This window comes from Nannobrachium achirus (assembly GCF_963921795.1).
Source record: "Nannobrachium achirus genome assembly, chromosome: 16".
NCBI lineage: Eukaryota > Metazoa > Chordata > Actinopteri > Myctophiformes > Myctophidae > Nannobrachium > Nannobrachium achirus.
The window spans coordinates 5,047,104-5,059,603 of NC_137823.1; the positions used below are offsets into that span (position 1 = coordinate 5,047,104).

General features: G+C 45.8%; 1 protein-coding gene across 1 annotated transcript in view; it reads left to right on the forward strand.

Annotated features, from left to right (window-relative positions):
• Positions 1–12,500, forward strand: part of flvcr1 (FLVCR choline and heme transporter 1) — a gene marked incomplete at both ends in the record, with an annotated part of 35,181 nt that overhangs the window by 3,438 nt on the left and 19,243 nt on the right. Inside the window, 4 exons of the mRNA XM_080744176.1 lie at positions 659–902; positions 3,257–3,559; positions 5,824–5,968; positions 6,952–7,092. Coding sequence (XP_080600302.1) covers positions 659–902; positions 3,257–3,559; positions 5,824–5,968; positions 6,952–7,092 — 833 coding nt within the window. The remainder of the gene's footprint in view (positions 1–658; positions 903–3,256; positions 3,560–5,823; positions 5,969–6,951; positions 7,093–12,500) is intronic.

The window sequence follows — 12,500 nt, forward strand, 5'->3', positions numbered from 1 at the left end:
ATTTTGTGCTTTAAACTATTGAAAAAATTGCAATCTACAAGCTCACAGTGCGGCACTGTTTATTTTAGTTTTTTCTAGGATCTCCTTAGTTGACCTTGTACCAGTGATCTCTACCGTCATGAAACGTACCTTTTTCTATGCAAACTAATAAAGTCTTCAATCAATCAATCAATCAAACCGAGTGCCACGCTGCGAGCTTGTAGATCTGCTATTTTTGAAAAAATCTTGAAAATACGTGTGCAAGTCTCTGAATAATTATTTCAAATCCTTCTAAGGTTGTTTTTTTTTTTTTTTTTTTTTTTGTAAAACCTATGTTTCTGTCAGTGGTGCTCAAACTTTTTCATGTGAAGGAGGACCCCCCAAATGATACGTATTTGGCCACGGACCCCCATCTCAAAATATTTAGTTCCAGGGACCCCCCCCCCCCCCCCCCCCAGAAGCTAAATTGGACGCTTAAAAAGTACATTATATTCAAAGATTTGCACACAACATTTTCACAACTTTTCAAAAATAGCAGATCTATATATGTGAGCTTGTAGATAAAGTATAAAACAATTAAGGCCCCCTCCACATTGGGCCCTAGTAACTCAGTCCCACTCCCCCCCCCCCCCCCGCCCCCTCCCCCCCCCCCACCTTGTGACACCCCTGTCCGGAGCAGGAGATCCCGCAGGCGGATGAGAAGGAGGCGATGCTGCCCAACGGAGGGAGGAGGAGCCGAGGCAGAGGGATCAGAGGGAGGATGCGGCGGCGGGGTTAAGGGTCTGGAGACGCGGCTGTACTGGAGTCGCTTCGCCGTGCTGGCGGTGTTCAGCCTCTACTCGCTGGTCAACGCCTTCCAGTGGATCCAGTACAGCATCATCACCAACGTGTTCACCCAGTACTACGGCGTGACCAGCGACAAGGTGCGTGTTGATGTGGTACATGAGTTAAACATGTTCTATTGGTCAGTGGTTCTCAACCTTTTCAGGCCATCCATCCATCCATCCATCTTCAACCGCTTATCCGGAATCAGGTCGCGTGGGTAACAGTTCCAACTGAGACCTCCAGATTTCCTTATCCTGAGCAACTTCCTCCACTCCCTCAGGGAGTATACAGAGGTGTTCCCAAGCCAGTTTGGAGATATAATCCCTCCATCTGGTCTTTGGTCTGCCACGGGGTCTCCTCCCAGTGGGGCGCGCATCGAGGGACCTTCCTCATCCGTACTAGATGCCCGAACCACCTAAGCTGACTCCTTTCCAAGTGTAGGAGCAGCGGTTCTACTCCAAGTCTCTCTCGGGTGACTGAACTTCTCACCCTATCTCTAAGGGAGATACCAGCCACCCGTCTGAGGAAACCCATTTCGGCCGCTTGCACCCGCGGCCTTTATACTTTCGGTCATGACCCTTTTCAGGGCCGCGACCCCCCAAAATAATCCTATTTTAATGGGGACCCTCCACCCTGACAAGCACTAAGAGTTGAGGCATTACATTTTCTATAACACGGGTTCTATTGTGAAAATATCAGATCTACATGCTCACGCGTAGATCTGCTATTTTTACAATTTCTGCCTCTAATAATTGACAATTTTGGCCAATGTTTAATTTGTCATTTTAGAGGTATTAAAACGTCCTTAAATTGTAACTTTAGAAATGTGCATATATATATATACAGTATACCCTATGTACACTTACACTTTATGTTGGTTTGTTTACTGTTGGGAGAGAAAACAAAGTTGCACATTATAGTCAATCATCTGGGGACCCCCCAAAATAATTTGGGGACCCCCCTGGGGGTCCCGACCCACAGGTTGAGAACCACTGCTCTAGGTGATCAGAGAATGAAGAGTTGGAACTAAATGCCCTTTTAGTAGATGTATTTGATACAGATGATGACGATAATATGATAAAAAGATGATATGGGAAATGAAAGATGGAAATGAGAATAGACTAAAGTAGCCTTATAAAAGAAAAAAAAACTGCAGACATGCAGAGAGAGAGAGAGAGAGGATGAAAGTTTAATCCCAAGGATACAAATGTAATCAGACGACCCTGATGCCAGACACTCCATTCAAACTTGATCATCATAACAATATTACACCAATTTGAAGTGATATTGCACTCATTGTAGTATCTTATATTTTTTTGAGCAGTGATGGCTGAGTGGTTAGTGCTAGGACTCCGGAGGCCCCAGAGGTCGCAGGTACGATTCCCCGCTCCAGCTATCACTGCTCCCCCCCTCGCACTCCTTGTGGGCTGCACTGGGTTCAGCTGGGTTAAGTTGAAAAAAGCAGCTGGGTTGGGCTGCGATATCTGAATTTCCCTCGCGGGAGGAGTAGGTAACTATCAGTATCTGTTCTCGAGGTAGAACTTTCACTTCAAGGTAGGGTAAGTGATTAATTTCAGTTTCAGTTTTCATGTAGGTGACAGGCGGGGGCCTTCCTCCAATCATGATCAACCATGATTGGAGGAAGGCCCCACTCTATCCTGATTGGAGGAAAACCTCTTCATTAAGTATGCCTGGTTGTCAGGTGGGTGGTGACCTAGCTGAAGTTAGCCACACCCACAGCGTAAAAGGGGAGGGGAAGATTTGATGATGAGTGCTTTTCGATCGGGCCTTTTAACTCAGAGGCTTTCAGGAAGAAACCAAAAATACACAGGGAAGGCAAATTTGCACATTATAACCCCACTTAGAGTTATTAGAGTCATGTTAACTTCATAGACACATGCAAAACTGAAAAAAACTATGGCACCACCTCTTTGTTTTTTTACAACAAGGGTTCATATTTTAGATTGTAATTAAAGAATATAAAAGATGACTGTTAAAATGATTTCATTTACTTCTTTCTATTGTTTTAGAGATTTTTATTTCAGTGGCTGGGGGCATGCGTACAAGTACTAAATATGTCATTTTATACAGAATAAACCCATTACCAAGATACAACGCAACCTTTAATGATTGGATGTGACTTATGGGGGCTAGTATTGTTACTGTAAATAGCAACAATGCTAGCTTATTGTGTCTTAAAAGACATATTTAGTCACTTGCCACATATTTAGCCACTTGTACGCATGCCCCCATGCGTACGCATGCCCCACATTCCAGCACGGTAAACGTGATAAAACGATAGAAAGAAGGAAATGAAAACATTTTAACACTCACCTTTTCTTTTCCCTAATTACAATCTAAAATATAAACCCTTGTTTTAAAAAAAACAAAGTTATCCTCTAAGTAAAACATGTGAACACCTTTCTCTCCCCCGCCGCTGCTTGCCGACCAGGTGGACTGGCTGTCCATCGTCTACATGGTGGCCTACATCCCGCTCATCTTCCCCGCCACGTGGCTCCTGGACCGCCGCGGCCTGCGGCTCACGGCGGTGCTGGGCGCCGGCCTCAACTGCCTGGGCGCCTGGCTCAAGTGCGCCAGCGTGGGCCGCGAGCTCTTCGCCGTCACCATGACGGCGCAGGTGGTGTGCTCCGTGGCACAGGTGTTCATCCTGGGGCTGCCGTCGCGCGTCGCCTCCGTCTGGTTCGGCCCCAAGGAGGTGTCGACGGCGTGCGCCACGGCCGTGCTGGGGAACCAGGTAAGAAGGCCCTGAAATCTGAGTGCCGCGTTGCGAGCTGTAGATCTGATATATATATATATATTTGCAACCCATTTTCTCACCCAGTGCCAACTACCTAACCTGTAGTCCTGGTTTCCGCTCTCCCCCTGCCGCGCCAGGGGAATTGGGGAGCACCTGGCTGGCTAGGGGGAGGTAGTATAGAAACCAGGACTACTGCATGTTTTTGTGAGGGCATCTACCCTAGGAGACACGGGGAGAACATGCAAACTCCACACAGAAAGGCCCTATCGCCAACCCCACCTAGGGTGTGGGCGCTGATGATGCGGAGGGAGGAACACGCCCCCAGTGCCCACAGCCTCCCCCGGCGGGAATCAAACCCAGGACCTTCTAGCTGTGAGGCGAAGCGCTAACCACTGCTCCACCGTCTGATAACATGTGCCCCCCATCTGATATTTTTTGAAAAATCTTGAAGATTTGAATGCTTTGGAAAATAGCAGATCTGCAAGCTCAGTGTCCAGCTTGCAAGTACAACTCAGGGTTTATAGCTCTGAAAATCATCACCTGTACTGGGATGAATCTAAAGCCACAGTGTATGGTTCCAATCCTTTGGATACCGTTGTTGTCAATACATTATGTAAATATAAAAATATGATATGGATATTATGTTATGTTTAGTCCGCACACAGGTTGTTGTCTGTGGATTCTGGATAAGCAGGAGGAAGACTAGAATGTAGCCTCTACACCAGGGCGTCCCGGGACCCCTAGTGGGTCCTCAGAGTTACTACAGGGAGGCCACCAAATCTTTGTGTGATAGGATCATGTTTTTTACATTAATCACTTGATCATCCCTATATTTTTAGTGGAACATTAGCCAAAAAATGAGCTATAATGCTAGCCAAAACATTAGCTATTTTTCTTGGCACAGAGGATTGGTGTAGAAGGGAAAGGAAGAGCAGACTAGTAGGTATTGACAGTTCAAGTGGTTAAAAGTATGAAAATACACATTAATCCAACATACACTGACGATACTGACGATACTGTGCTGTCAAACAAGTCCAAGCTGTATAAGAAATCGATGAACACACAATCTTATGCGATATGTAGTGGGGGTCCCTGCTTCATCTCTCTCTTAACTAAGGGGTCCTTGGCCTGAAAACCCCTAGGGCAAGACCCCTGACCTACACCCAGTGGTGACCAACCAATAGATCACGATCGTCAGGTAGATCGCCATACAGGTAGATCACCAAAGGTGTCACTGTAGATCACACATAGATTTTGTGTATTGGGAGAGGAAGCGACAGACGTGCCTTCATTTCAATGGAAGTTACATTCCTTCCTGAAAACTGTGGGCCAATCTGATCTCAGTAAAATTGTGGATTACTCCATAGCCAGAGGGGTCGTTCGTATACTGTGGATATGACCCCTCAAAGTATTGAAAGTGGATTGGCTACTACACAGCACACTTACTGTCTGTGTTGTTTGTGTGGAAAGCCTGGCGACAGGAGGTTATTAGTAGTACCTTTGTATCTGTTATAATGTACATTGTAGTGTAATTGCGACCGTCAGATCGCAGTTACTGTCAAAACTTCCACCGGCTTTCAGTCAGTATGTCAGTCACGTCACGTCACACTTTTGCCCTATACTCTTATCTCTGCCACCGTTGGCCCTATCCATGCCAAACCTTTCACACACACTCCTTGGCTGGCAAATCACAACCTCCAGCCCTGATTTCTCACATGGCCCTCTTCTAGCGCCACCATCAGGCCGACAAAACATTTTTTTGGACACTGCTCCTACAGATTTTGGCCTAAAATCACGTAAAGCGGTACACAGTATCTCTACAGTCATGTCGGGGCGCCCACTGGCCTACTGGTCCAGGTGCATACAACTTAGGCATTGCCACATAAGCATTGATGCCTGACAGCATCGCCGGTTCGATTCCCGATCCGGAAGACCTTTGACGCGTGTCACTCCCCATCTCTCCCCCATTTCCTGTCAGTCTACTAGTCTTACTGGTAACAGTATAGTTACGAAACCTGTGCCCCTGCTTTCTTTCTCTCTCGGCTAGGGGTCATTGGCCTGAAAAACCTTTTTTTTTTTTTTTGTGGATTTCGGATTTCGAAAACGCAACGAAAGAAATGCAGCGATGTGCAAGCTGCAAGGACCTTCACAGTCTCTTTATTCATCTCACTATGCCACTCTTGCACTAAACATATTGCCCTCCCCCTCTCTCTCTCTCTCTCTCTCTCTCTCTCTCTCTCCCTCTCTCTCTCTCTCTCTAGCTGGGTTGTGCCATAGGTTTCCTGTTGCCTCCGGTCTTGGTGCCCAACACTCCAGAGGACCTGGAGCAGATGGGGAGCAACATCAGCGTCATGTTCTACGGCACTGCTGTGGTCTCCTCTGTCCTCCTGCTGCTCACTGTGTTAGGTACCGTCTGTCTGTCTGTCTGTCTGTCTGTCTGTCTGTCTGTCTGTCTGTCTGTCTGTCTGTCGTATATAATAGCCATGTGCCATCTGGTCTCTCATAGCATAGTTCAGTTGGCTGGCACCTCCTGTGTCTTTACATTAAGTCATAGGCAACGACAGGCATGCCTTGGTAGACAGGAACAGAGTTGTGTGCATGTGTGCATGTTTGTGTGTGTCCACCTGTGTGTGTGTGTGTGTGTGTGTGTGTGTGTGTGTGTGTGTGTGTGTGTGTGTGTGTGTGTGTGTGTGTGTGTGTGTGTGTGTGTGCGCGCGCGCACACAGATCTACAATGCGTCGCAGACGTATTGAGTACAGCAGGGACAATATTATATAGATACCGTTGTTTCCTGTTGACACATTTCACCCAGGTCTTTTCATCTCACTCACATCACATCTGCTGACCTCACTCAGCAATGAAATAAACAGAAAATAAACAAAATAAAAACAATTCACAGGAGGCGAGCAGTGATCACCCCATGATGTGCACTGCAATGTAGTTTCAAATGCACTACATCGCAGGCGTTTTTTGAGAGTGAAAAAACAAGAAGACACGTGTGACATGTGTGATCTGGGCAGCTTGCCCCAGGAAATGTGCCAAGCTCAATGGGGAACAACGGTATATAGATATTATCCAGAAATTATCCCCCGTCATGCACTGGGATCAATTCACCTTTTATTTGCCAAGCGGCATATCCGGTACCACTTAAACCCTCTATAATTGGTAAAAGGTATTATAATATACGTACTTGGTACTTGTCTTTTTTTTCACTCTACATCAAATGTCTTTGCCAAAAAGTAGCCGATCTACAAGCTCACAACGCGTCGCAAACGTTCTGCCCTGGGATAATGAATTTTGATTATCACGATAATATCGTAAATCGTGATTTATTTTGTGACAATAATCGTGTTGTGACATTTTCATATCGTCCCACCCCTACTCCCCAGTGATAAAGGACCGCCCCCCGCTGCCCCCCAGCCAGGCCCAGGCGGTGCTCCCAGACTCCCCTCCAGAGGACTACTCCTACCAGCGCTCCATAGTCAACCTGTTCAGGAACAAGGCTTTCCTGCTGCTGCTGGTCAGCTACGGTAAGGACAGCACTACATGCTGCTGGTCAGTTATTCAGGCCTAGAATTATTGAATGCTCTAACCAGTGAAAAATAGCAGATATACAAGCTCACAGCGCGGCACCGAGTGCCGCGCTGCGAGCTTGTAGATCTGCGATTTTTTTGAAAAAGTCGTTAAAATGTGTGCAAATCTTTGAATATATGTATTTTCAAAGCGAATGTTTGTAACTCAAGTTTTGCTTCTGGGGGGGGGGGGGGGGGGTGGTCCCTGGAACTAAATATTTTGAGATGGGGGTCCGTGGCCAAATGCATATCATTTTGGGGGTCCTTCACATGAAAAGGTTTGAGAACCACTGACATAGTAGTCTCTCAAGAACAGACTAACTGAGCTCCAGTTAAGTGAAAAGGACCTTTTCTTTGACGATGGCTGGCCAGATTGCTGACATAGAAACATAGGGTTTTCAAAAAATCTATGTTTTTTTCAAAAATAGCTGATCTACAGCTGTGAGCTATTTTTCACTGGTTAAAGCATTCAATAATTCTAGGCCTAAATGGGTTGCACCACATGCTGCTGCTGGTCAGCTACGGTAAGGACAGCACTACACTTCATGCTGGAATCCAGAGGCGTCAATTGGGTATGGCCAGAGTAGTACAGGAGGAGAGTAGCGTCACTCTTTGATCTCGTCGCAAAGCGGAAGTTGCGTCGCTGGAGCCTGGTGACATTCCTAACAACAGTCTGCTGCGCGACCGCAGTTTTCCCGGTGAACCTAAGCGCGAAGGTGGGGGCGCGGGAGTGTGGGGAACACACACCACTGACTATTGCTGATGATGATACAGATATATAGCTTTATGTATTGAATGTATTGAGAGGCACTCTTGCCGATTTCGTAAGAGTCTCATTGCCAATTGCAAGATATTTAGTTATTTGGGGCCATGATGATACTTCCCACAAATAGACTAGCGACTACTAGACTACTAAGGATTTATATTGTCTGTGTTATTGTTTACAACCACAATTAATCACGTGTGGCAAGATCGCTGTTCTACTAGTTTTACTAGTAGGTTAGTGTAGGCTTAGAAGCCTTTTCTGAAGTTACCGTAATTTAATGTTTTCCATTTAATGATTTCCTTTATCCTCATCTAATTTTGCGCTAATGCACACAACTCTTTTCGCCAGGTTTTAAGGCCTAGTATGCTTTTCAGAAGTTAATTGAACGTTTTCCATTTAATGATTTCCTTTATCGTCATCTTGAACTAATGCACACAACTGTTTTCAACAGGTTTTAAGGTCTTATTTTAGTTGTTTCTCATAAGCTCGCGACCCTCCTTGCCCATCGGCCCCCACCGTTGCGCTTAGGGAAAACTGCGGTCGCGTCTGCTGTAGAGGTCTTCGGACCTGCCCGAGATCCGAAATTACCCGCGATCCGAACCGCCCCGAGCCGGGTAACGGGGCCGTTTTCGAGCTTTTACCGCGGGGCGGGCCGGGGCCGGGGCCGTCTGCCCCGGTTCCCCGGGTATCTCCTGTTACCCGAGTGGAGCCGAGACAGGCCGAGATTGAAGTGAAAGCGAACGCAACAACTGCACCAAATAGATAACGCCACACGATGGCACTAAAGATGCAGCATGTAATCTGTTGCATTGGTTGTGAGAACTGACTCACTCAGTCACAACAACACTGACTGTATCAGTTGGATTGTTATTATTATCAAAGATATTAACGTAACGTTTTGGTTAACGGTTTACAATGGAGTTGTCATTGCGTGTTGTCATGCTCTGCAGAGCAAAATGGACACTCAAAGCAGAAAGATATAATGAACAACACATGCGACAGAAAACGATAGCATTAGCATTTGCTAGCCAAAGAAGAAGGAATAAAAACATGGATTTATTTGTATTTACAAACTGTCCGCATTGACTTACTGGTCTGGGAAAAGATCATCTTTTGGCGAGAGGCACAGCGCCGCTGACAGCAACAGCAGCACCGTGGCGACGTTAGGTAAGAAATATGTCTGATACAACTCTTAATATAATAACATTGGCATTCTTTCATATCGGGGCGACAGGTTCGGGTCTCGGATCTCCCGTTCTGCTCGGGTTTCGGATCCAATTTTTCTAATAACAGGCGGGGCCGTTCGGATCGGATCCATCACGTCTCGGGGCTGATCGGGTAACGGTTCTCAAATTCCAAATGATAGACGGGCCATATGGGTCCGGGTCCATTTCCCCCGGGTCCTTTTGGGTTCGGGTAGTTCAAATTGGACCCGTGAAGACCTCTAGTCTGCTGCTCTTCAGCCTCGTCCACCTCCATTGTAACGAGGCGTTTTCACTCGCTGGTAAGTAGACTAAATCACGTCTTTTTCCCCCTTTTAACGCATTCTCAGGCCTCTCCAACGTAGGCGACATTATTATTTCACCTAATCAGCTCTAGTTAATGTTTCTCGTAAGAATATTGAATTTAAAATTGACTTAAATTATCTTGAAGAGGCCCGTGAATGCGTTAAAAGGGGGAAAAAAAGACGTGATTTAGTCTACTTACCAGCGAGTGAAAACGCCTCAGTTACAATGGAGTTGTTTTTTCAATAGCAGATCACAGCTCACAATGTGTAGCATGGCGACGCTTGTGAGCTTGAGCTTGTGCCCCCTTTACTTGTTTGTATACTATACAGTATTTACAGTACGTTAGCTGATGATGTTAACCCCATGAACCTTTATGAACCAACTTCAAGGTCATTTGAATAACAAACATATCATTACTGTCGGTTGGAAACCTTGTATGTCCAAGACCGTTAGTTTTGTAAAATGATCTAAACAGCAGATCTACAAGCACATAACGCCTCGCACTGCGAGGCGTTATGTGCTTGTAGATCTGCTGTTTTCACTACTTTTGTGCCTACCTTGTATGATGAAGCAGGGCCTTGCTTTCCCAAAAAACATACACATTTGAAACTTGGAGATACGAGTATGACCTGGGGGGTCATAACAACATGTTACACAACACTCACACGTACGCACGCACGCTCACACACTCACACACACACACCTGTCAGTGTCAGTCAGCCAAAACAACCTCATTCTTAGATTTTATTTTAAATTGGCTTCCTTTTCCTTCTGCACTAAGGAGTGTAATCATCCTGTGTGCAACTGTACTGTAGCGTTACTCCATGAAATATCGACTTTCTTCATGTTCTGAGGGAGATATTGGTTAAAGTACAGTGCTTGCCTTGCACTTGTGGGCACAACAACCATGCTGGTAGTCTGTATTCACAATGCATTCATATTCATTATACACATTGTTACCCCCCGGCTCCACCGAGCGCGTCGAGCGTCGCGTCAACGTCAACGCAGGGAACGCTCCCGTTTTAATCAATGAAGGCTGCTCCACTGCCGACGTCAACGTTCGCGTGGGACGCTCAAATTCGCCCCGGTTCATTTTTTTACGCCGTCCGACGCCGGCACGACGCCGTCATTTTGGTGGAGCCCTAGCCTTACTGTGCAGTTAGTCTGTTGTAAGGTGAAATGGGGCCTTTGTTTACCCAAGGGGCTGCCGTAGGGAAGCAGTTGAGAGTGCCTGACCTAAGGGCAGTGGTGGGGGAAAAGTACTCACATGTTTTACTTAAAGGGGTACTGTCACCTAAAGGGGTACTGTCACTGCCATTTAGGCCTAACCTAATAGTTAGGCCTAAATCAGAATTTAGCCTACAAAAACAAATATGTTGCAACATACTGTACATGTACTGTAAGCCCCTCCCATACACTAAAATGTGTACCCGGCCTGAATGGGTTAAAAAGTCATCTTAAAATATGAGTTAATATTTTTACGATGTCATTGTGGGAATGCGCAATTATAAGCCAATTAATTGACTGTACTAAGACTACTTACTGTACTGGTCAGCTATTGTTGGGGGGCGAGGGGCAGATTACACTGTGACACGAGTTTCAGAATATTTCAGAGCGTTTTCAGAGAGACCATGTGACCTACGGTATCATACTATTATAATTTCAGGGCGTGTCAACGGGCCTTTAAGTAAAAGTATCAATCCCCGGTGATCCCTTGACTATCTTGAAGACCAGACCCAAGGCAACTCCCTTGAAACCTGGCTGACTCATGTATGCAAATTCTACATTTAAATGAGCTCAACGGACGGGAAACAGTGTTGCCAGTACGCGTATTGTAGCCACCCAGCAACAAAAAGCTGTCTGAGCTTGTAGATCAAATAGAAGTCAAACCATTCACCCTGTGACCACACGGGAGAGTGTTTTCTGCTGGTGTTTCAGTCCGAGTGTATCAAAGGGTGCGTTCGGAAATGCGCACCGGGTGTGCTCAGTGTAGTGACTAGTGAGTGCCTAAACCTAACCCTAATCCTAACCCTAACCTCAGTAAAAATATGCCTAAACCCAACCCTAACCCTAACCTTAACCTCAGTAAAACTATGCCTAAACCTAACCCTAACCCCTAACCCTAACCACACCCGGTGCACATTTCCGAACGCACCCTTTGATACACTCGGACTGAATCACCAGCAGAAAACACTCTCCCGTGACCACACTAAGCAGTCTTCCAAAGCTACCAGCTGCCTGTTTCTGTTACATATCCACTTAAAGGCACATGACCGAGCACCTCGAGGTGCTCTGGGAATCCTCCAGGCCTGCTTAAGAAGCCTTGTCAAATTAATCCCGCCGTGTCGTTTCTCAGTCACTTCCACTTCTCTGTTTTGCTGCGTTTTTTTTTTTCCAACTGTATTTCTTCTGACCGTGTTTACCCAGTTAGGAGAGTCTGTGTCCTGCAGCCATTTCTTCCATTAGTTTGATCATATCTGAATACATTGGCATCAGTTCAGCAAAAGCTAGGGTATGGCAAAGATGGGACTCCAAATAGGCATTACATTTTGGATTACACAGTTCTTTTGTCAGTTTTTTTACACAGGTTTCTATGGTTTCTTGGGCTGGATATGGCAGCCTGGAATGGTTTATCAAGTGCAGCTACACTTAGCATGTTAGTAAACGTGCCACAATTAACAATAATGCATTGCACCTGTGCAGCTGACCTGCAGAACCTGGTAATATACCATTTTGTCAAGCTGGGGAGAATACAAGTGTGGAGAATATAATTATAATACCATTATGTTAAATTTTGCATTTGTAGTTATTTTACTGTAATTTAACAACATAATAACCAGCGCAGATAGACAAAGAGACATTCATGGATTTATATTTAAAAGTAACTTTTATTTTCCCCCCTGGAACCAGGGTATGGCAGCTGCATACCCCTGCCATACCCAATTGACGCCCCTGACAGACACACTGCACATGGGACCATGTCGTTCTGACAGCGTTTTTTCTGGCATCCCAAACAACTGAATAGGGAATAGAACCTTCAACCCTGGCAGTGTTGCTGCCTTGCTCAACCTATTGAGCTGCACAGAGCTAGG